Raw genomic sequence first — 26651 nt, 5'->3', positions numbered from 1 at the left:
CTGGGAAGTTTTGAATATAACTGCCAGCGCAGGATTAAAATGAGACGCCCATAGGTATTTGAGATCTTGATGAAGGTGGATGGAAACATGATTCAAAAATAACTTTTGGTGGTCATAATTATTACCTCTACAAACAAGAACAAACGACAAATTAGAGGTGTTAGGGTCATTCTTCAAATTGTATGTGATAACCCTCAACCTAATTTTGTTCAAGATAAGTATATACATGTAGATTGTATGACCTCATATTAATAACAAGAATGCCGCAGGACTATTTAACTGCAAAAAGATAAAAGGCAATTAAAAATAAAAAGCTTCTAATTATACACTTGCTTTACACATTATATGTACATTTGTATATATATATATATATATATATTTTTAATTATCCTCACCATCAGCATTAATGCCTCACTGGCCCATAACCAAAAATGTAAAGATCCGACAATGAATTTAATAAATGTTTTGTAAAATACTAATTTAATCAAATAAAATATTATGATTTTTTTATTAAGTTTGAGCTCTTTGGAATAGGTAAATCTGACTGAAAAGTTAAATGAACTGTTTTTTTTTATATTTGTAAGATTGGGGAGAGTTGTCACATCTTTATTTATTTATTTCATATTTTACAACACCCATTCACCAAAACAATATTTTGATGTTACCTTTTAACTTTTTGTTTTAAGTCATGAATTTTGTTTTACATAATTATTTTACTGTCTACATTTTGATGGATAGTCTATTATGGTATTTAAAGGGATAGTTCACCCAAAAATTTTAATTAGCCCATGATTTACTCATCTCACCCTCATTTAAAACGTTAAACGTTAGGTGTAGCATAAGTTGGAGGATAGGCAGAAGGATACAGCAGAACAAAACTTCATATTCTCACTGAGCGCCTTACGTTATACGCTGGAACAGCAGTCTCTCGTGAACGAGCATACGACAGTTAGTGGAATTTAGAGACAGTTTGTAAAGTTTTAAATATGGATATTTTTTCTTACACAAACGCTTTGCTTCAGAAGGCCTTTATTACGCCTCTGAGCTATGCAGAGTACTTTTATGTTGGATGGATGCACTTGAATGGGTTTCAAAACATCCATTCACTACCATTATAAACCTTGGAGCCAGAATAAAAAAATATATATATAAAACTCTGATTGTATTCGTCTGAAAGAAGAATGTCATATACGAGGGTGAGTAAATTATGGTCTAATTTTCATTTTTGGGTGAACTATCCCTTTAAGACAAATTGATGGGCACTAAGTGTGTTAAATTAACCGAACATAATCATTAAGTGAATATCTTGTACACCCTGTTGTATTTGGTATTGATTATTTGAATATAGTAATGTAATGATTACCACCACAAAATCGTCGGATAATATATGTTTATCTCTAATTAAAACAGTTTCTGCATCCATTATTCCGTGTATTGGCTCATCTCATGCAGTGCCAACGTCATTTGAGCAGACCAATGAAACGTCTCCTTTCGCGGGCTGAAAACAAGTTCCACGAAGAGGCTCGAAGAACATTCCCTTCGCAAATCTAGAGGGTTAGTCAGCTGGGGCAGCAGACAACTTTTACCAGGGCTGTGTTTATTTACACGAGCTGCACGGTCTCCAGAGCAAAGTTCCACATCAGAATTCAGCACTGGAGCTGTCCAGCTTCCGCGCCTTCAGCTCGCGCTTCACAAACGACGCTGTTTCCTCGGCTGCGGGATATTGTTTGACTGGGTTACACACAACAGTAGGCTGTGGTACAGTGACCGCCGCGATTACACACGCATAGCCTCCACTGACGAAAGCAACGCTTGAAATGACTGCTGGATGCGCGTGAGAGGAGCAGAAGAAATCGAGTCCCAAGTACCGGAGCACCATCCAATTTCCTTCAGGTTAGTCTCAGTTCTTAGACTTAGATAGGCTACTTACAAAATCATGACTATTATGATTTTCACAGTCCACATTTAACGCCAATTAGTAAATCTTGCAGAACGCAGTGTTAATATTAACACGCGTTCTAATTGCTGCATATACACGTACGTAACTTAATGTGCACGGACGTAAATATGACGAGACGGATCATTCATTCATCAGTTTTGTGTGGGTGTAGAAAAATACCCAGTGTATACCACCCGATCTAGGTCAGTGCTGTTAGACGGGTGTGGATGAGAGAGCCATGCATTATATTGCATCATTTCCCACTGTGAAATGTAGGATGAGGCTGCTTTTATAGCTAGACTTTACGCAATAACTTTTGGTACACTGACATGTTACATATGCTGTACTGTGATGGATGCAGTGACATTTTCCTAAAATTTCAATGCACATGGTAACTTGTGCGTGACGAAGTATATATGCTTCTTTGAGCAGCACTGCAGAGGTAAGTTTAGTTGGATCATTTGCAGTCCCTTGTGCATCACCTCTGTGCATCACCTCTGACGTCACAGTCCAGGAGTGAGCAGGGTGTTATGTAGTCACTGAGGTGATGGACTGAGGAGCGTGCATTCAGGTTATGTTCTCAAAAGTCTCAAATTTAGGGCATATGATTTTTTGGCCATCACCAGGCAAAGCTCAATCTTTTAAGACTGAACATTGGTCTGGTGTGTCTGCAATGTATTTTTACTGCACAAAAGGCATGATCAATGGGTATAGTTCAAATGACTCTACACAATTGGATAGTCCTTCAACCAATAAGACCAACGACCCATCGCTTTTCTATCCGTCAATGTGTTAAACCCGCCAATAGTGCATCAGGTGGATAAGCCCGTTTGTGATTGTTCACCGCAAAATTGTAACAGAAGCAGGATAGAAATATGTACAGGTTTCCAGACTGAGTTGCAGGCTGAAATCAAATCAGATTGGGCTGGGTTTAACCAGTCTAGGCAGATCATATCTTACTTTCAACTGAAAGTCTAATTAATATATTTTTAATGCTGTTTATTTGTTTTAAATAACACCGTTTTTAAGAATTAGTATTAATATTTAGTAATAATATTTGATATATTTTATTTGAATAATGTAATATCATCTAATACATATTGTAAACATATAATAATGATACAATAATATTATTTGGTATTGTTATTACTCCTTCTGCTATCAATAAAATGACCATTAGACTCATAGTAACACAATTATAATAGTTCATTATTGCTATTATTGATAGTTCAACTCCCCAAGAAGGAGTTCCCCCAATAAATAAGTCTTTATTTAATCAACCTTGTGTTGCTGAATTATTTAATATTTAATATATAAATTAATATTATTTAATATATAATATACGTATGTATGTATGTGTATCAACTTTTAGATTGATTAAATATATGTATATATTTAAATCAACTTTACTGATGATAATATTTCTCCTTCTAACAATAAAAATAATAATTTTGTATCATTAGTAACGCAAAAATAGTTTATTATTGCTATGGAATATTATTGCTATCAGTATATATATATATATATATATATATATATATATATATATATATATATATATATATATAATTGATCATACTATTTAAAATGTATAACATTAATGTTGTTATTATTATGAACAACAATAACAACATGGACCATAAAAAAGATGAAGTTCTAATAGAAGTGTGGTGAATTTGGATTATCGTGTACATTTTAACTTGTACACATTTTCCAAATCAGACTCTTGATAACCCTGAACACCTGTTCCTGTCCATGTTCATGACTAAATGTTATCTTTTATCTTTGATATGTTTCATTGCATTCTATTTCTGGACTTTCTAGTTATGTAATTACTATTATGTTTTAGCATTAGCACTGGTTCACCTGATCTATTTGCTATAAACACCCCCTGTTAGCACTTCAGGAAGTCCTCCACCTTTCTGTACTCACATCTCTTCTGTCTGCCCTTCTACCCACAATGCACCATGAGTGTCAGCTTTGGAGCCCTGCAGACACTCTAGGTTCCCTCGTCTCTCTCACAGTGCTTATTGTCAACTCCTCTCAGAAGATTGCCTGGCACAGACTCTGCGCCTGACAGCGACTGAATGCCAACGTGGGGGCTCCTCTCTCTAGAGGCATTTACATTCAAATTCCTCCACATTGTGACGCCTCCATGCCCATAGGCCAGCGTGCGAGTGGAATTTCAACTCCCTGTACTCAAAGTTTGGCCAGCATGCTTTGCTTTTGGGCCACTGAGTGTCCAGGCATTATGGGATGCAAGAGCGAACATGCGCTCATTTTCACAAGCCCACATTGCAGATAGACGTGATTAAGTGTTTTATCACTTTATTACTCATTAGCCTTTGTGTTGGAAATTTAATTTTTGAATTTTGGCTGCTTTTATTGTGTGTGTGTGTGTGTGTGTGTGTGTGGGGGGGTGTTTGTGATTCCAATCACTGGCAGAAGGTGGCCTTAGTGAACTCGTTAGTGTGATTAGTTCCAGGCATTTGAGGATGGGATATTCACATCAATGGGAAACATTCCCATGGAAAAAAAAGAGAAAGCTTTGTCGCCGTCCTATTCATAGAACGGTTCCCCAAAGGAGTAGCGCATGAAAGGCAGGGATTGTTGGAATTCAAGTCAGCGACAGCTTGACAGTGCGAAGCCGATTCGTGAAACATGGTATTACAATAATATTAGAGGGAAAAACAAAGGCTGATGAACAATCCATCTGAAACAGTAACATTCAGACAAACTCAGAAGTTTTAACAGTAAGAAAATAGGCATGTTTTCAAGAATGTACATAGTCGTCCCCCCCCCCCCCCCCATGGAAGTTATTATTAAGCCCCCCCCCCACCACCACCACCATTTTTCATTTTTGGATCATGAGAGGACCCAGATAACAACGCACTGCCCAGTCCGATTCATGAATGTTTTATTTAGTCTTTCTAAACCAAACTAAAAAGAACCAACTCAAAATAATAATTTTTTCACAAATCAGCATTTGTACTTAACTCGCTACAATTTTGAAAAAGAAAAAGAAAAGCATTTGTACAATGCCATGCAGCTGTCTGTCCAGGGAATCAGTGGATCTTTTTAATCCCGAACTGCTTCATTTATGAACTGCCTGATTCACTAAAATTAATCAACTTTATATAAAAGAGGGAGATCTTAGATTTTTGCTTCAGTTCACTTGACTGTAAAGCCACACTTAAGTGTCTCTCTCATGAGAGAGAGAGAGAGAGAGAGAGAGAGAGAGAGAGAGAGAGAGAGAGAGAGAGAGAGAGAGAGAGAGAGAGAGAGAGAGAGAGAGAGAGAGAGAGAGAGAATAAGTATGCATAAAACTGTAGTTGAAATAAACACTTAGAAGAAGCAAGGGTTGCCTCTGTATGAATTAAATGTCCCAAACCATAAGCGTTATTCTGCTGAACATGTGTGCAGACTGATGCCTTACACAGAATAATAATTAGAAGTCAAGGTGTCCCCGGTGCCCTCAGATAAATTGACTATAAACTCATATTCACATCCTCACTTTATGAGATCCGATTTTACACAGTACACGTATGCCAACATGATATTATGATCTATCTGTCTATCTATCTATCTATCTATCTATCTATCTATCTATCTATCTATCTATCTATCTATCTATCTATCTATCTATCTATCTATCTATCTATCTATCTATCTATCTATCTGTCTGTCTGTCTGTCTGTCTGTCTGTCTGTCTGTCTGTCTGTCTGTCTGTCTGTCTGTCTGTCTGTCTGTCTGTCTGTCTGTCTGTCTGTCTGTCTGTCTGTCTATCTATCTATCTATCTATCTATCTATCTATCTATCTATCTATCTATCTATCTATCTATCTATCTATGTATTTGTCTCTTTTTCTGTCTGTCTGTCTAAAAAATGTTACTCACGTTACTCTTTACATGTTAAATCGTTACTCCCCCAAAACATTCATACTTTAAATTTGGTGTGTCAATAATTTTTCTTTTTTAATCTTGCTATTGTGAATCAGCTTTTATGGGGGAAAGTCAATACTGCAATGCACAAATTTTATTTTTATTTTTAATATTGTACATATATTTGAGCAGAAATGTGTTACATGCAAACTGAAAAATGTACAGTTGCTTGTTTATTTTTGCACACTCTATTATGTTATACATATCTTATGGATTTTCAGTTTACATGTAACACATTTCTACAAAAATAAACGTACTGTATTAATACAAATGTAGCATACATTACACAGATTCCATGTCTGACAGATTTTTATAATTTAATGGATTGTTTTGCATGTGAAGGCAGTCAAGGCACACACTATGAAAGAATGTTTATAGGTTGTGAAGAGTTTGAGAATTTCCCTGAGAATCAACACATCGGTTTTGGTCAACAAGTTGTGCTTTTTATTGCACAAACAGTTATACTTTTTAACACACATGCCAAAATATGTAATTTGCTTAAATCAATAAGAATTAAAATACTGATGTGAACAAGTAACAAACTGTTTAGCGATCTAAACTTATTGTTTTAAGGAAAAAAAAAAACCTAATTCGAGAATTGAGCCAAAGTGATTGAGAATAACTGTAATATCTAATATAGATAAATATAAATACTCAACCAGTCATGTCAGTCCTGAAGTGTCACAATCCCAGTTTAAGTTCTGGACCATAATGTGAGCGACAGCATTGAGTCTGTGTCAAATGTCATATAAAGAGAGACATAGCAGAGCTAACATATGGCTTTGTTTTTGTGAGTTTTCATATCTCCACCCTGCTTCCAACTTCATTTCTTTTTCAGTAGTCATCTAAATTTTTCAGGGAAGTCTAGCTGTTAGTGAACAGTGTTGGTGAGACAGCTGTTGCCCAAAATTACACCACAGCCTTAATATTGGATGTAGGACAACATTAAGGTCTATTTATGTAATGAAATCCATTTGCCGAATCACATATGGAAGCCCGTCTGTTACAGATAAAAGCAATTTCTCAGGTGTCAATCAACATAGACATTGAAGGAAAAACCTCCATATTTAAATGAGAGGCTGACCAATATGGTTTTCCAATGGCAGATTCTCTAATTATTACATTTCATCCTCCCCAATCCTGAATAAGTGGTTACAGCTCTAGTGTCAATTCCCCACAAAATGGAACATTAGTAAATCTTTCCTTTAAAATTCACAGAAATGTGTCTCAGAAATCAAATGGTGTCTTTTCTTTTCCATTTCCACAGGCAAAATCCAGGAGATTTAGGAATCTTGTTTACTGTCATAATATGCTGGTCAGTAAACATGACGGAGAATTCAATATATATTCTTTAATATACCAACACTCAGGAGAATACAGGAGCAAAAATGAAAACCACTAACCAAACATACAATGTTAACGCAAGACAAAATACTGTGGCATACATCGATTGTATACTCGTTATTGCGGTGCATTGTGGGATTTCATGAGTGCTCTCAATAACGTCCACTGTCATTTCGGACACCATTACAAATGGCTGTCCCTTCAAATAGTGCCCTATTTAAGGACATAGGGGTGATTTTAGACAGAAACTAGTGTGAAATTAATACACATAGGAAACGAATTAGCAAAGTGAACAATGAACAAAGGCAAACCAGACAGGAATCAGTGAAAAATTCACCAAAACAGAACACGTTATATTTACTGGTCTTTTTGCTTCCTAAACCATTTTATTTCTATAATCTGATGTGATTTTAAGGCGAAACAATATTTAATGTGATTAAATATATCCATCTGGAAATGATTGGATTGTGAAAAGTGGACGTGACATTGGTCAAAAAGGAAAGATGCAGAACAAATTATTACTTTTCCGAAGATTCTGAAGGACATTTTCTTTTAAATAACATGCACTTATGAAACATGCACAAGTAACATATTAAAGAGGTACAATAGCATTATTTTGATTATAATAAAAAGCTTTGCATTTATTTTGATTTTTTGTTTGTTGTGAGTGTGTAACATACGGTTAAAGAGAGAGACTAAACAAAAAATGTAAAAATCCATTTTAAACTCAATTTAAAAAGAAATTAAAAAGACAGTTTAAGAAGAACATTTTTAAATATTGTAAAAATCCTGTTCTGAGTTTCAATCAGAAATTTTAGCAGTAATTGCTTCCCCTGCGTCTGAAAGCACCAGTCGTCACTGAAATGAACATGTTATAATCTGTGCTGAGATTTTGGATGCAGTAAGATTTCTAGCCAGAAGTCATTTTCATAAGGGGTTCAACAAAGGGATTGACTCAGACGTTATTACAGGGCCTCTGTAGCTCGAGAGATTCTCATCTTTTATTCTCCTATAGAGGCGACCTGCAGTGACCTCTTTCTTCCTCTGCCTACTGTCTCTGAGGACTCTTCTTCTGTCACTGTACATTCATAGAGTACATCTAAATCACAGTTTTTGTTAGCTGCAGGCCATTCATGCACTGTCTGTTGCATATTGCCCGGCTGAAATCACCAGTGCCATTAACTGATTGTCAGGCTTCTATGCAATATCCGCCCGTTAGGCTGTGCGGGTCTGCCGGGAAACAAAATTGCATTTACACTTTCCCAGGCTGATACAATGAGTGCTTCTGAAAAGGAACTTATGATTTCAGATGTATGCACCTATGAGCGCCACCAAAAATAAGCTGCTGTTGGTTTCATTACATAAGCTGCCAAAATGGACCAGGCTTCACACGGTAGCGTTGTGGAAAGTTACTTTTAAAAGTAATGCGGTGCAATATTGCGTTACTCTAAAAAAAGTTACTTTTTATGGAAAGCATTACGTTTGTTTTGCGTTATTTTTTCATGACCTGGGCTTGCTTGCTTGCTTGTTTTTTTTTCAATAGACATAACAAAGACCCTTTCACACCAAAAGTTAAATGAATATGCCTCAGGCTGAAGGAATTGCAAATCCATGCTTGTACAGTAGAAGGTGCAGCTCAAACAAGCCTTTCAGCCGAGCTGCCATTCTGGATTGAACATAGGATAGGAGAAGAAAGTTCAACACTTACTTATAAAAGAAAAGAAACAAATGTGTTTCACTCAACATAGGGACATAGCTGTCAGATAATAAATGTTAAAACAAAAGTAACTAACATATTTTGGTGTACATTTAATGCATTACTAGGTTACTTGAAAAAAGCAATTCGATTACGTTATATTACCCCGACTCCACCCTTGCAATGCATTACACAAATTCGACCGTCACTATATTTTGTAACATCAAAAACACACAAAACATTGATTGAATGCTCTCCGCACAAAGTATACGTTCATCAAATCCCAGCGTCAGCCCATTTATGTTAAAAACCTCAAAACGCCACTTATCTTTGTCAGCAAAATCCTCTAAGAAACCAATCAGAAGACGCGACTCGAACCATATGATTTCAAGTTGTGCGTATGAGCCAGCTTTTAATTCGAGCACTGCGAGATTTGATCATGTTGTGTCAAGAGTTACAGGATGGCAGTGTAAGGCCGCCCAAATCGTCCCAATGGAGGCTAACGATCGGCGGGTGAAGGTTGCTGCGCGTTCGGTCTTTTCAGCGGGGCAAACGGGAATTTATTCAAATTCTCTTTATCTGACTCCATTTAATCATAATTTAGAATATAGGTTAGAATGCCAATTGGTTATTTGGTCATTTATATTTAATAGTTTACGTACACATTTAATTATTCCGTTTAACCCTTTGTTGAAATTATGTCCGTTCGTAACCTAAATAATTTCAGACCAAGTCAGAATCAATCAAAGTGTAACAATTTATTAACAGTCAGGTAAATGTATAATGCCAATTACATAATCAATTCAAAGGTATACTTCAAATCAAATACTCTGAAGTAAAGAATGAGATGTATACCTGACTTATCAAGGTTACATAATGCTGCATGGGTTAAAACGTCCAGCATTACGGGCTGACCTGACTACAGTATCGAGCCCTGAGCTCTTTGCAACATTTCCTTAAATACCCAGAACCAGATACATACCCAGAACCATTTGAAACTCTTTTCAAAGAAAGAAAGGCCAAATGGCTGAAAGCCACACCCACCATACACCAAGGAAAGATATCTTTAAACTCTTAAAACATTTAGGATGTTCTAGTTTACTTCTGTGGAGTAGAGATATTTGTACCAGTCGCACTGAGACATTTCAAATGATATCAAACACATATAATACTGTATCGTGAGGATTGACATTGTAACAGAGATTTCTGGTGCATTTCAGGTGATCTCAATATGAGGGGCAGCAGGAGTTTGGGGGAAGTTTCATGTGAAAAGAAAGGCATGTAAATTAGAGTCATTCATAGATGGTTCACTCAGTGTGATGTCGTCTCGGAAAGACACGCTAACTGTATGAATTAGTTCAGATGCTAATTTGCTTTGTTTTCTCAGAGCCATTAGACATTTCGGCATCTACTAGGTTTTTCCAGCCTTACAGCAGGTTTTTGTGAGTAGCAAGTAAACACGACAGTGTTCCATGTGCTGCTGTAAAACTGAATCTGCTGACCAAAACGGATGGGCCACTTGCATCACAACTCGCGCATTGTTAAAAAAAAAATTCTAGTTGCACCTTTGGTGATTTTGCAACTGTTTACTGTTTTACTGTTTACTGTCACTTGTCCAAAGAGGTAGACTTTTGCAAAAAAAAAAAGAAAAAAGAAAAGAAAAAAGCTCACACATGGACATAGCTGGTGGGTGGTTTTGCAGCACAAGTTATATATGTTAAATACCAATGATTTGCCTATGAAGTGACATTTTTAATAAGGCATTTAAATAACTGGCTAATAATATTTTCAAAGTCATTCAAATGAAATTACTCCATTGGGCTGTAATTATGGGGTGTGTTTTTTAACCGAACCAGGAAAGACCTCAAATGGATAGACCAACAACCAATCAGAGCAATGAAGCGACACATTGTCAAATGTCAAAAGAGCTCAACTGCACTGTGTTGCCAAGTCCGCGTTTTTTTTCCGCGGGTTGTTTTTTAATGTTCCGCGGGTTGAAGCGACTACTATGTGATATATAGACCAATGAGTGCGAATATTAGCAGGCAACCTTGCCAAAATAACAGACATTTTACCCCCCAAACACCATTTTTTCCCGGAGAACCCCCCCGAGAAACTATTGTTTAGGGCTAGTGGTTGGCGGATTTTGTTGTAAAAACTTGGCAACCCTGTCTCCACGCGCGCTGGAATAAACGATCTTAGCCTATATTGTAAAAAAATAAAAGAATTTAATGATACACAGAGTACTTACCCAACATGATCATTTCTGAGAGAAATTGTGATGGTGAATGCATATACAAACAAGCTCTCCGTTTAGGATTCAAACAAATATAATCCAAGCCCCTTTGATGACGTGCATGATTACATTACTGTTGATCATCTGTCCGTCATCGTCTAAAGCCCGTCCTGATGATTTCATTGGTCCGAACAGTTTCTGTTCTGAGATAATTACTCCTCTATGGATCGAGGCCAGACCGAACCGCCAAACCTAAAATTTTTGTGGGCAGGGGTAAGTGCGGCTGGCATCCAGGCTAAATAAAAACTGCTCATATAAAAGAAACCATGTCAGACAGAGATTTTTGCATCTGAACTCTTCATTTGAATGCACAGACTTTCTAAAACGCCCACGTATGAAGCTCTGTGAAGTCTGATTCTAGTCATTTGTCTAGACCGTACTAGTTCCAAATAAATCAATTCACAAATATTACTAAACAAACAAACAAAAAATGTATGAAAAAATCTATATATAATAAAAACTTTAATGTAAAATGTTTTAAATTACTGATTCATTTGAAGTTGATTACATTTTCTGTGTTAAGAGTATACAACCTAATAAGAAATCTAATCCTCAATTTTACAAAACAAATTTAATAAATAAGTTAAATGCCAACCAAATTACTGCCTTAGTTTTACTGGTAGAATTTAATGTAAAAATATATTTAAAAGATGTTTACTGTAATTCAATCAGCCTAATTGGGAATCTTGATTGTTTTCTGAATGGTTGCCTTACTGGTGGTTTACTGAAAAATAATTGTTTGTTTGACTAGATAGAGTTTTAAAGAAGCTTCCTCAGCATGGGCAGATAGATTGCAATTTTTATTGACTTAAGAGAAAAATATTGTTATTCTTAGACAGTAATATATGCTGTTTGTTGGCAGCTTTGAAACTGTGCCTAAAAGATTCACATAAATTAATTCAGTGACAAGACATTAAACCACACAGCTGATGTGGCATCTATCAGCTGGAGTACCAGAACACACTGAGCTGTAACACAGTAAAATACATCATGTAACTGTGGGTAATTATTGCAAAATATCTCTCTGTCACTCCCAGGCCTTTGATGAGATGAGGCTCAGGAACGCCTCCTTGATTTGACTCATAATTAAAGTTCATTCTCCGAATGGTGCCTATAGGGACAACAGCAATATTACATTGTGTCTTATTTTGGTGTGTACAGAGAGAGTAGAATGTGATGGTTCAACGCTTGGGTTGATAGTTAAGGATAAATGAGAGAAGGAAATATCTATTGAAATTCACAAGCATGCTGTGTGAGCTTTGCGTTTAGAAGGCAAGGGAATGCCAACTGAAGCAGTTTCACACCATTACCCTGATTAAAGGCTGAATAGATGGAGCTAGCATTCAAGATTATGTGATGTCTGCTTTGGAAGAGCTAAATCTCAGCTCAATCTGTCCTATGGAATGGACCAACCCAAACACTTTAATCGAAACTCATTTTACGGCATTATTCATTTGTTTTGAAGAGGGTTCTGAACTTGAGAATTGGTGAGGTGAGTGTAAATTTGAGTTGAAATAGACACAGGACGCTAAATTTGACATTGTATGCAAAACACTGTATTTCAAATAAATGCTGTTCTTTTGAATGTTCTATTCATCAAAGAATCCTAAAAAGAAATGTATCACGATTTCCACAAAAATATTAAGCAGCACAACTATTTTTCACATTGATAATAATAATAAAAGGTTCTTCAGCATCAGATGAGCAAATAATTTCTGAAAGATCATGTGACTGAAGACTGGAGCAATGGTGCTGAAAATTCAGCTTTTCTTCACAGGAATACATTATATATTCAAATATATTCAAATAAGAAATGGTTATTTTAATTTGTAATAATATATTTTTAAATATTACAATATTTCCTGCATTTTTGCTCAAACCATGCAGCCTTGGTGAGCATAATATAGTTTCTTTTGACTGTAATTAATATAATTGTATTTATTTATTATAATTATTAATATTGAATTTATATATTATTATACACATATGTTCATGTAGTTCATTCATACACACTAAAAATACACTTTTGTTGCTGTATAGCACCATATCTTTTAAAGGTGCTCTACATGACCTTTGTCAAATGGTGCTTGGTAGAACCCAATAAGAGTTGTCATATTACATTTTATTTCTTCAACAAAAATGGTGCTATATAGCATCAACAGTGGTTCTTTGGTTCATAAAGAACCTTTAAAGGGGCTTAACAGATTCTTTGTACGGAGCACCTTAACCACCCCAAAGAACCACTAAAGAACCGCTGTAGAACCATAGGCTTAACATAGCTATAGCACCTCAGAAGAAAATGCTGAAGAACCTCTGAAGCGCCACAATTTGGTGCTATTCAGAGCTTAAAGTCCCTGTCTCTGATGAAATTTTGTAAAACTCTGTCAATGTGATCCTCAGCTCTTTGTCAAGGTAGCTGTTCACAAAATGAATCCATCTCTTCTTGATATTACCATTTTTGTTACGATGATAAATAACGGTACTACTGACAGTAACTAGCGATTGAGCGAACTGTTGCGAGTGTAGTTATTATAGTGTTAGGGGGGCTTCATCGAGCCATCGTTTTAGTCCCGCCCCAAAAAATCCTGAACACATAAATGGTGAAAAACGTTAAACGGTCGAACTCCAGCACAATTCAGTATTACACAGTTCACAGTCTGTAACGTGTTTCAGCAATACATTTCTAACATTTAATGTGTTTAGAAAAAAATCTCAGAATTGCCTTTACAGGGACTTTAAAGTGGTTCCTTGATGATTATGAGCAAAATAACCACTTTTAGTACTATATAGCACCATTTGTTTTTGTGTATTGAAAATGTATTTTATATTTATATATTATAGCTATTAAATAAACTAAAATGTCATTCTATTTTATTTTGCTTTCTTAAAATCGAACTCAAATTCTGTATTGTTTGTGAATTCATTTAAAAATTCTTATGAATACTTCCATTTTATTTTGAAAGGCTTTCTCAGCTCCTGATTCTGAATCAGAAATCTTGCGCTTGAACAGCTCCGCTTTGGTTTTGCTGTTCACACTGCAATCACAAGTCCCCACAGGTCGCCATTAGTAAAGTCGGATGGCAGCACATCAACACAAACATTTTTCCAGTGATCAATCATATGAGAGATCTGTGTGAGGAAAGCGCTAGAGATGTGGTTTGCAACACACCGGCTGTGGTTCATAAAATCAGCTTGATCCAGCATGTGGGTGTATTTTGCCACGGCAGTGATTTAGAGACAAAGTCGATAGAACATGTCTTGTTTCAACCTTAATATTTGTTATGCAACAGGGTGCTAACACCAACGCAGCAAGCACTGGCTCTCTTTACTACATTAATATAATGATTTGAAGCTTACCCTGCTGAAAAGATCAACATAGTTGATTGGATAGCCTGAAATGATATAATAATGCATTTTGTTGTGTCACTACATTGCAGCCATGGGTGTGCTGATGTCCAGGAAGCAGCAGGTGGAGAAGGTGCAGAAGTGCAGTGTGGTGGTGTCAGCATTTAAAGAGGGTCTGAAGGATCGGCCGGCCCCGGCAGCTGTGGCCCACACTGAAGAGGTCATAGAGAACGGGGATGAATCTGCTGAAGGAACCCACCAGGCTAACAAAGACCACACTGAACAGAAAGAAAAAGACAGTAAACCAGGGTCATTACCAAATCAGCAGGCCTCAGCTTCGTCCATAGAGGAACATAAGGCCAATCAGGAGGCTTGGGGGCGTCTCCGTGATGGGAAGGGGGTGGAGCCTGAGGATCTAAAGAAGGCACATCAGCTCACTCCTCCAACGTTTGTGCGGCCAAAGAGAGAGGTCAACGATGACCAACCAGTAGATGTCTCGCTTGGGCAAACTGAGCAGGTAAAAATGGCAGAAAATTTACAAAAAATTATATTTGGTTTCTTTGTGGTGCTGCCCGCTTTCCCGTTTATCTGTCCTTATAAGTGCAATACTGTAAACATTTGTGCTCTTTTGTTTAAATACATATAAGCATCCTTGGCAATACATTTGTTATTGTATTTATTCATATTTGTCAATGTTAGGTAATAAAAAGACAGCTGTTCGTTTTTAGATTACGTGAGTACTTAGAACTTTTGATTTTAATAATGTATAAGAAATAATGTATTAAGAAAACTAACATTAACTAGAGAAATAACCATGCTGTCTAATCAGCATTTTGATATGCCACACCTGTTAGGTGATGGATTATCTCGGCAAAGGAGAAGTGCTCACTAACACAGATTTAGACAAGATATGGATTTATGAACAATATTTGAGAGAAATAGGCCTTTTGTGTACATAGAAAAAGTCCTAGATCTTTAAGCTCAGCTCATAAAAAATGAGGGCAAAAACAAAAGTGTTGCTTTTATAATTATATTCATTATACTATAGGTAGAAATATTTTATTACATTGACTTTTATTTATTTTGCATACATTTTTGTGTTGTTTTTCATATATTTAATGGAAAATTAATTTAGGCTCTGTTTATATTTTATATATATATATATATATATATATATATATATATATATATATATATATATATATATATATATATATATTATCTGTCGACTAGTGGATATCATTCCTTAAAGGTCCTGTTCTTCGCGCGTTTTCGACGCTTTGATTATGTTTACAGTGTGCATTATAACATGAGTTCATGTTTCACGTGTAAAAAAACACAGTATTTTTCACACAATTGACTTATCTGTACAGCGCTGTTTCCTCTGTCCTAAAAACGGCCTGATGATTTCCTTGTTCTATGAAGTCCCTCCTTCAGAAACACGTAATGAGTTCTGATTGGGCCAGCGCTTCCTGTGTTGTGATTGGACAGCAGCTTAGCGCACTTTGCCTGGAAAGGTCCCGCCTCTTACCATAACGGGGAGATGCAAGCGCTGAATGCGCGCTCTTCTCCACGTGGGAGAGCAACAAAACCACGCCCCCTTTTTTGCGTGTTCTTGTGGGCGGAGGGTTAGTCAACAAATGGTTCTAGTGACGTCATTACATCCCTGCACTTCCTGCTGTAGTCCAAACCGGCCGTTCGCTGTAGGCTTTGAAAGGGAACTTCTGTTAAATAAAATATCTCGCTTGGCATTGAACTTTGAGCTTTATCATTTTACAGGTATTATTTATGCTCTAACAGCAACATTACACACTAACTAAAGTTTGAAAGATGGAATCGCGAAGAACGGGACCTTTAAAAAATGAGGCAAAATAGCAACAATCTCTTTTGACCTATTGGCTATTTACTCCATGAAAGTTCCATAACTACAACTGCATGAAAATGAATAACACAACTAAAATAGAGGAGGAGTGTTGTTCGAGGTTTTCCTTTCATTCTGAGCTCAAACCTGCTCTTCTCACAGACAGAAAACAGAAAATGTCAAGATTGTGAGTCTGGTAAACTGATCCCAGCTCAGCCTAAATGGCAGCTCAGTTTTGTTGACATTGACAGTACGTGGGCAGCGGGTAAAGGCTGTGCAGGAAAAACCTGGCTGGGCGAGTTGCAGTGGTGTCTGGGATCAGTCCGAAAATTAATTGGGGTCACTGAAGCTTGTGGCAATGGGGCCAGGCCTCACAGCGAGCCAGAGAAGAGCCACTTCACACAACTCCACTCAACAGAACGCTTTTGATTACCTCCGTTCTCTCTCTCTCAGCACATATAAAAGACATAAGAGCAGACAGAATGAGATGCAATTTGGCTTTGTCTTTGTGAGTTACATCTAGATGCATTTGCTGATGTTGAAATATGGTTCAGGAAAATGAGTAAACAAACAGAAAGAACTGCAATGAAAGAAAAACAGAGCAGCTGGTGAATATAACTGTGATAAAGGAAAAACTTTTTGCTTTTACTTTGGCAAAGGGGAATAAAAATGATCCTAGATGACCTTGGGAGCAATAAAAATCGGCAAAACAAGTCCGTATTTGTCCTATACTAAGAATGAACTAAAATACTTTGCATCTTTATTTGATTATTTTATCTGATTTCTAACGTTTGACTACAGATTTTATATAATGGAAAATCTGAGCACAGTTTGAAACAATGTTGAGATCTCTGCGGTGGTACTTGTGAGATTACAGGGGTCTTTTTGTCAGAAGTCTGAGTAGCAGGAGATTTAAGCATGCAGTTGCTAAGAGTTTTGAATTGGTTGCTAGGGTGTCACTAACTGGTTGCTCATGGCCTTGGTTAAATATGCCATTGCTATAGGATGCTCTAGGTGGTTACTAAGGCGTTACTAGGCATTTGGTAAGAGTTTTGGAGTGGTTGCTGGAGTGTTGCTATCTGACATTTAAGGGCTTCAGAGGGGTTTTTCTGAATGGTTGCTATGGTGTTGCTAGGGTGTTCTGGGAGATAGTCAGGGTGTTCTGTGTGGTTGCTATGATGTTGATAGCCATTTGTTGGTGTACTGGAGTGGTTGCTGGAGTATTGTTATCTGATATTTAAGGGCTTCTAATCCAAGGTTTATAATGAGAGTGATAATATAATGATCAGATCCACACGGCTCCGGAAGGTTAATAAATGCCTTCTGAAGTGAATTGATTTGTTTGTGTAAGAAACATATCCATATTTAAAATTTTACAAAGTAAAGTTTAGGCTGAACGCCTTCCGTATTCAGTTTATGGAAAATCTTGCATTATCTGCATCTTGAACCGAGAAGGCACTTTCAACACTTTTCCACGGAAGGCGATCAGCCAGAACTTTACTTTACTTTAAAAAGCTCGGGATTAGCCAGGACTTTTTAAATATAACTTTGCTTTTATTTGTATGAAATAAGAATGTCATATACACCTAGCATGACTTGAGGATGAGTAAATCATGGGCTACATTTTTATTTTTGGGTGAACTATTCCTTTAAGGGCGTTAGTGTGGTTGTTTTGAATGGATGCAATGGTGTTGCTAGAGTTTTCTGTGTGGTTGCTATGGCTTTGATAGGTAGTTACAATAGCAGAACAAATGTATTCTCATGTATGTTTATATTTAAATAGTTTGATGGTTGAAGAATTTCTAAACATTTTATGACACTCATTCAATGTAAGACTGTAAGATTTACTATAAGAATTAATTAATTAATCAATCAATAAAGCAAGATATAATATTACCTTTCTATTAAGTTTGTTATTTGCTTTTATAATTTTTTTTAGTTTTTGTTATTTTTATTTTTATATTTATTTATTTCCAGTTGTTGCTTCAACTTGAATTTATTTCAGTAAGTTGCCAATGCAACATTTCTCATTTTAGTTTAGATATCGTTAGGTATCGTTTTTTGAAAAATCTATTTTGTTTTTAATTAACAAAAATGTTTTCAATAGTTTTACTTACCATGATTATACCTCTGCCTATAAATATCCAGAGTAAAGATAATAATCCTACAAAATGTCCAGATTTGATCGTTCATGGTGGTCCACTACTCAGTAAAACACCATTCAGATGCTCAGAATAATGATGCAGAGCTTGAGTCAGAATCAGAGACACACTGGCAAGGTGACGTCCTTGGCTCTTCTGATCACCCGGTTCTAAATACAGCACCTCTCCTCCGCGCTCATATCACAGTCCTCACTCTCCTCAGAGACACATGTCACAATCTCAAGAGCAAGTGTGTCTGGTGCCTACACAAGAATAGGATCTGGAACTAGGAAAGTTTGCATCTGAAATATCTGACAAGTATTTGATCCCTGGTTTCCTATAGTGCCAATTCTTAAGCCAGTTAGTTTGCCATGGTTCTTGAGAAATGGTTCTAGCAAAGCTAATTTTGTGTGTGTGTGTGTGTGTGTGTGTGTGTGTGTGTGTGTGTTTATGCTTGGTTTGGTTTTATATTGCTTTGTACAAACAAGAGATCAGTTCCTTCAGTTCCCCCCCTTCCAGGTCTCTTTTCACTTTGTAATATTTAGCTCTGGCTGTTTTGCGTCATACCAACCACAGAACTAGCAGCGGTAGTGCTGTGTAACCGGGTAGTGACTCATCATGACAACAGTTCTCAAACCAACTAAACTCCTGCAGAGACACTTGGGTCTGCAACAGATTTCCTTAAAAAAATTATATACACTTTGAACTACAGTTGTCTCCACATGTTTCCGAGGCTTTAATATATCTGACCCTGAGTTGCATTAATGTGACATGTAGTCAATAATGTCTGTCTGTCTCTAGATGCAGCACTATACAGCAAGGACGAGCAGCATGAAATAAGACGATGCAAGATGTAGTTCATTAGATGTAGATTCCGTCAGTGATTTAACATCAAGAACTCATTATACCTGTTGGAAAGTAACTGATTAAAAGTAACAATGCTACTAATCTAAGGGCTGTTTTGGAAATAGTGCAACAGCATGCTAGCCTGACATGGTCAATTCTAGTCAGAATATGAGTCTGAAACTGCTCCATTGGGCTGTGATTATGGGGCGTGTTTCAACCGAACCAGGAAAGACCTCAATTGGATAGACCAACAACCAAGCAACGCATTACCCTAGTTGTCAAATGTCAACAGAGCTCAACTGCACTGTGTTGCCAAGTCTGCTTTTTTTTCCGCTGGTTGTTTTATGTCCACGTGTTGAAGCGACTATTATGTGATATATAGACCCATGAGTGCGAATTTTAGCAGGCAACCTTGCAAAAATAACACACATTTCACCCCCCAAACACCATTTTTATACATTTTGATCAACATGACATAAGCAAATGATAATGTAGGAAACAGCAGAGAATTGTACATAATCACTTGCAAGGATGTACAAAAGCATTTGCAACTAGAAATGAGAAACTGCTTTTTTGATGTGCACAAGTGACACAATGATGTGAAGACTGAACAGGTAGTTTTGAGAATTTCAATTCTGATCTGAGAAATGTACCAAAGCGACTGAGAAAATGTGTAACCCAATCAAAAAATTGACAGGTGTTTATTACGCAAGTCTTATACCTCGGTAGAAATCGCGTTTGCGGGGGGCACTGTGGTGCGATTTAAAAGGGCACTTTCAAATCAAATCCCCTTTTTTCGATTTAAAAGGGGCCCCCTTGTGCCACTGTTTCTATGTAACTATAAGTTACACTTTAATTTGATAGTCTACATTATGTAGCTTTGCAACTACATGTAAACTAACCATTCATTAGAGTATTAGTAGACTGTTAGGTTGGGTTATTGGATCCTATTCTATCATAACACTTTAAATAATTAAAATTCCTGGGATCCGTACAATTTTATCTTGTGCTGCATATATGAGCAGCATGATGTCCTTATATCATGACATGAAAGTAAACCACATGCAGATTCAGATGCTCCAGCCCTTTGCACCCTGGGAGACTTTAAATGAGCAGTGAATGTCAAGTGAGATTATTTCTATATTTTGTGACCTTTAATGAAAAGCGACTAATGCAGGGAGGTATAGAAGTTTGATTATAGGAGTGTTTGCTTATTGATGAGTCACTACACTTCCTGTCATGTGTAATAATGCGTTTTCAATGCGCTTTAACGTCATTTTCTCAGCGAATCAATAACAGTCTCGTTGCTAAGTAGGGAATGATTTATCTATTTTCTCTCCTGTTGTTTTGCGGTCAGCCCGTCAATGATGAGATGTGTGAGGTGTGTGAGGTTTGGACGGCAGATGATCTATTCCCCTGCGGGACGTGCACGCGGGTCTTCCACGACGGCTGTCTGCGGGAGATGGGCTACCTGAGCACTGAAGCCTTACAGGAAATGAGAGAGACAGCCCATACCACCACCGGCTGGAGCTGCTATTACTGCGTGAGTTCTCTCAACACTCTCTCATGAATACATACACACAAAACCACATACAAGCATATTTACAAGCAACATTTCCAGTCACTGGCTTTTTGAAGCAGTTTCTGAGCTATTACTGAACAGTATATGGCCTTCAGTCTGTAACAGTGATCCGTTCCGCAGGGATCAGTAGCATATTTAATCTATATTTATCTGTGCGGCTATCTTAAAGGAACAGTTTACTCAGAAATTACAACATTATTGATTGATTGACTAACTGACTTACAAACAGACAGACAGACAGACAGACAGACAGACAGACAGATAGACAGACAGATAGATAGATAGACCACCTATTGCCCAGCATATATTCACAGATCCTTACTCTGTACAGCTCCTCCCAAAGGTCAGCGTGGAGATGAGCATGTCAAGATGATTGTGTTATGCTAGAGAGTCTGGGCTCTGTTCAAAGTGCCCTTTCTCCCACCGTCAGAGGAGTCTGGCACTAAAATTACAAAGTGAACCGTCAAAGCGGGCAAGCGTCCTTCAAAGTGAAGTAGAACGCTTATCTTAGTTGCACAGGCTGCTGATGCTTAAATCATTTGTTGGGCAAGTAAGACATTTTTACAGCACTCTGAAGCTGCTGCTACACACTCCAGATGCACTTGCTGCTTTCCAGCAAGATTCACACCATCAAATGGGTCGTATCCCATGCTGTATTGCAAACATTAACAGCTATGGACACATCCCTCAAAACAATATGTGAAGCGGCTTGTTGATGGCAAAATGTCTGGCATGCATTTCCTTTAGAGGGCGAATTCACAGTTTATGTGTCTGGTTTTCTCACTATGCCCTCACTATAACCTAATCCACGTGTTCGAGTCGAGGACTAGAGATGTTGAGACTGGGGATTACGCTGTCATATAAGTTTCAAGGGACACAGATGTTTTGTTTCATGTAATACCATTCGATATTTTCAAGCAGGACTGGTCCACTAGGGGGGTCCGGGTAGGCCTGGCCCACCCAATCAGGAGCTTGACCCACCCTGACCCCATGTTACAATTACCCAATTACAAAATTGTTGCAATGTTCAGTTCTCCTTCAGATTTTGAGTGAGATCATGCTTTTCTGCCACTTGGTATCAGACATCTCCTTAAACTAGAAAGCAGTATGTGACTACTGTCTTTCTCACAATTTTAAACCGTTCAAACGCAAGAAGACGCAAAATAAACTAAATTTGTTTTCTTTGTGCATACATACAAACTGCGCACAGAGAGAAATTGAGTTAAAATAAAAAGTCTTAATGAAAGTAAACAGTTGGGAGAAAATCTGAAGTGTCAGATCCATGCATTTGGTCTAAAGGGGTACTTCAGCGCTGGGAAGATGAATCTGTATTTAAACTGGGTCATTAATGTAGTAGAAATGTTTTTTGTGAAATTATTTTTGAATTTGGTGCTTTCTAGACTGAGATAAGACAGAAAATGTATTTTTGTCTCATGTGGATGAAAGACAACAATTCCCAGAATGCTTCACTGCCCTGTGAGGCCATTCCCAAAGCCACCGCAACTGAATTACTGTGACTGAGTTGGAGAACAGACACTACAATTAAAAACTGAACGTGTCTGTTCAATATGTGATTTAGCCGCTGAGTGAGTGTCACAGCACAAACGCAGCAGGAGTCAGATAACATTCATCGTGATGAATGCGTTGAATGAGCTCTCGTGATGAGAGCTGAGGTGTTCAGTCTGGCGCGTTTTCAGTTCATGCCTTTGGAAGATAAACTTTTAATAGGAATTAATTTGAGAAGTTGAAACACTTACTTTGCTCCGCCAGGCATTTACATGAATGCCTGCAGCTGCGAGCTGAGCTGTGAGTGCGATCTCCCACCCCCCATGTGCGGGATGAAAAAATGCGGAAATACCTAAAAATTGCTCTAATGATGCAAATTGACAATATTTGAGCAATATTCGCTGAATACTCGGTGAGCATGATCATTCGAATATACTCCAGGGTTTCTACTGATAGAAAGCCATATGATAAGCACTGAAGTAACCCTTTAAAGTAAAAAAACCCTGTTCAAATCTGCTGTTGACTGAATTACTTATTTAGCTTTCATAGGATTAAAATATATTTAATTTATAGATGATAGTATTTTGTATTTGGATAATGGTAGACCTACCTGAATTCTGTTTATTTAATTTGTATCCAAGTCCCTGTAAGACCACTCTGTGGCCATCTTTGAAATACCTCTTGGGCAAGCAAGTGCAGCTTATATCTCTTTGAATGGGGAAACAACATATTCTCCAAAACTGTTCTCCATTGCTTGTAATTTGTTATTTTTTTTCTTATTTTATTACTGACTGGTTACTTGTCTTTATTTAACATTATTTATTAAAATACTGTCTATTTACACCAAGTGCAAATAGCATGCCTTGTTGGCAAGTGTTATTTGCACTAGCTCCGCCTAACAATATCTGGTTGTGCCAAACAAGATTAAAAGAAGACTCATATTATTCAACATCTTGAGTGGCGTAGTCAGTAAAGCATAAGGCTCAAGGATCAAGGCTTTAATGTGATTGACCCAGGTTTGAATCTTTCTTTTGCCAAGCTCGCTCTTCTCCAATCACATATCACATCTGAAAGGCATTTACATTTTAAAGAAAAATTCAGAAAAAGTGGAAATAGAGTGCCTAATGAAATATTTAATAATGATAAAAGTATTTGGTAGGGTTATGGGTAGGTGTGGTGAGGACTTTTATAGTCCCATAAAGGTGGCATCCATTTAATAATTTAAATAAATATAATACTTTACACTCTAGGTTTTTATTGCATACTATTAATGTACAACAACACTGGGGTGTAAATAGTATGTATCTGTCAAAATAAAGTATATATAGCATCTAATTACTGAGACTAAGAACTGCTACTTTTACATGGTGAAAATAGAATATAACACTATTTTCACTTAGTATAATTAGCAATTATTGCTAAGAAAATATGCTATTTTAAGTTAGTGTAAAAAGAATCAAAAAACCGCTACCATAAAGTAATGTATAAACTGGACTAGGAATGTCACTTGGTCCACCGTCTCAAAGTCTGTCTTCAAATGTATTTCAGTGCACTGCGACAAACTAGGGATTAATGTAAAATGATAACAGCATGGGGATCTCTTAGCATGAAATTTGGTGTCAGTAAGTGTTACCAAGAAGACCATGGTGGAAAATTAATTAAGAGTTCAGGCTAGGTTGTCAAACTGATTTTGCCACTTGGCGTCAAATGCGGGATTTGCTATTCAATAGAATCAGCACTGTGCAATCATGTCGAGTGAAAATTTAGATAATTGCAGACTTCCCTGCTCAAAAACAACAATAAAAGCTCAAGCTGATATGACATGCACCTGGTGTGGAGATATGCTTAAACAAATCAAAAGTCATTGATGATAGGGAACATCAACAATGAAAACTTAGAGATGAAGCAACATACATACAAAGTCAGGAAGAAGCTGTGTATTATCTTGCTTGATAACTGGTATTTGTGAGGACATAATTAGGTGATGTTTTTTTTTTCTTCTTGTTCTGGCATCTTTTGAGGTTTTTGGTTCGAAAATGTCACTGATTAGTGGTGCATTGTAACTGCTGTATTTTTTTCTTTTTCTGTTTTGTGACTAGTCCAAATGTCCTTGTATACTTTTACATGCACTGGTATCATCTTTTGGACTTACAGTGGAATTTAAATCTCTTCACTGTACATTTTTTGTGTTTGTTTTTTGTTAGTTTAGCTTAAAAAGTAAGTAACCTGGTTGCCTTTAAGTTTTGAGTTTATTGAAATTAAATTTTTTTAGTTGATACAATGAAGGACATTTGTTTAATAAATAGAAACTCAAAATATTATTGTATCTGAATCACATAAAAAAATGATTAATCATGAAAATAGCACTATTTGGCACTGTGCCATCAGAAATAAAACAAACACAATTACCCAATATGCTTACAAAATCTTTTAATAATCTTTTAATAAAGGTTGTCTTATCTCAAAAATTTTTCATTGTATTAACTCACAATTTTAATTTCAATGAACTCAAAATTTTAAGCAGGTAACTTTTTTTTGCCATTTTTTTACAGTGTTGAAACTTTTGCAAACATTAAGGTTAAAAGGGATAGTTCACTTACAAATGAACATTCAGCCATAATTTACTCACCCTGATCTCGTTTCAAACGCATATGATTTTCTTCTGTGGAAAATGCAAGCTTGAATTGATGTTGTTTTGTTTCAAAATGTGTGTTGAATTTTCAACCTTGCCACAAGGGGCAATATAGAGCAAACTATATATTTTATCTTAATTACTTTGCTACGTGGAAGTAAGCTATATTCTGTGACTGTGCAAGGCTTATTATTAGACTTAAAACAGAAAGCTGATTGGCGTGCTTCATAAATCACTACACTATTGACAATTGATAATGGCCCTTTTTTGCAGAAATTATTTTTGCAGATATCTGTGTAGTGGAATCTTTTTTTACAAGAATGTTACAAGAATTTACATTTAGCAGAAACTTTCACCCAAAGTGACTTACAAATGAGAAGGACAATATAAGCAATCAAACCAACAATCGGGCAACAATATGCAAGTGCTGTGACCAGTCCAAGTTAGTCTAACACAGTATATGTAGCAAGGTGTTTTTTTGTTTGTTTGTTTATTTAATATATATAGAATAGTAAGTGTTAGTAAAGTTTAGTGGGCCAAGTGTTGACAAAAAGATGCATCTTTAGCTGTGTCTTGAAAATGACTTGGAAGAAGGTCTGTGAAAGTGATTTTGTGCCTCTTTGGGATGGTACCACAAGCCATTTACTTGCAGAACACAAGCTTCTGGTTGACAAATCACAAGCTTCTGATAGTTGTACAAAGTAGTGAGTTTAGGTATAGGGGTGCTGAGCCAGTGGTTATTCTGTAGGCAATCATCAGCAATACCTTGAATTTGATATGAGTGGCAATTGGCAAACAATGCAATGTTTATGGAGAGGTCTGACTACTGGAATGCCTGCCAAGAGAGTATTACGATGATCCAGTCTAGATAGAACAAGAGCTTGGACAAGGAGTTGTGTATAGCTTCAATAGGAAGGGCAAATCTGCTGTGCTGGGCAGTGACTGGTTGATGATCCTAGCTGAATGAAGAAGTTGTAATGAAGTGTTAGGTTGGCTGAGACTACAAGCAGTTCTATTTTCACAAGGTTTAGTTGAAGGTGATGTTTCTTCATCCATCAAGAAATGTCTGTCAGGCAGGCTGAGATGAAGGATGGAAAAGATGAGTTTGGAGACTTATGTCTGTAAGAGCAAAGAGAAGGAGGGGTGTGTGTGTGTGTGTGTGTGTGTGTGTGTGTGTGTGTGTGTGTGTGTGTGTGTGTGTGTGTGTGTGTGTGTGTGTGTGTTTGCTGTTAAGAATTTGGCCGCTGGGTAGTCACTGGTGACTTGGAACTGCATGTTCTTGGATTGCCATCAGCCAATCAGTGTTGTCATGATGTCATGAATTTCCTGTGGATACATAAGCACAAAGTGCCCATAACTAATGGAGAAATTTCAAATCACGATCTTTCAGAGGGTCAGAAAAACTTCCACTGAGATATGAACAACAAACTACCAAACATTTGCATTTGTGTTACTTGCACAGACTGTTTGTGGCCTTTAAAACCACAGGAAATCCCACCTCTCGCTAAGCATTGTTTGGAAC

General features: G+C 36.9%; 1 protein-coding gene across 2 annotated transcripts in view; it reads left to right on the top strand.

Moving 5' to 3' along the window:
• Positions 1-1505: 1505 nt before the first annotated feature.
• phf24 (PHD finger protein 24) overlaps positions 1506-26651 on the top strand; it is a 37150-nt gene continuing 12004 nt past the window's right edge. The window contains exons 1-3 of one of the 2 annotated variants that reach the window (XM_067433402.1): positions 1506-1893; positions 14654-15078; positions 20767-20952. In XM_067433402.1, the coding sequence (XP_067289503.1) occupies positions 14656-15078; positions 20767-20952 (609 nt within the window). In that variant the 5' untranslated portion in view covers positions 1506-1893; positions 14654-14655. The remainder of the gene's footprint in view (positions 1894-14653; positions 15079-20766; positions 20953-26651) is intronic. The other variant, XM_067433403.1, reaches the window with a different exon arrangement.

The sequence above is a fragment of the Pseudorasbora parva genome, chromosome 23 (assembly GCF_024679245.1).
Source record: "Pseudorasbora parva isolate DD20220531a chromosome 23, ASM2467924v1, whole genome shotgun sequence".
Taxonomy (NCBI): Eukaryota; Metazoa; Chordata; class Actinopteri; order Cypriniformes; family Gobionidae; genus Pseudorasbora; species Pseudorasbora parva.
Note: the sequence above shows the minus strand (reverse complement) of the source record. Positions and strands in the feature narration are given on the sequence as shown.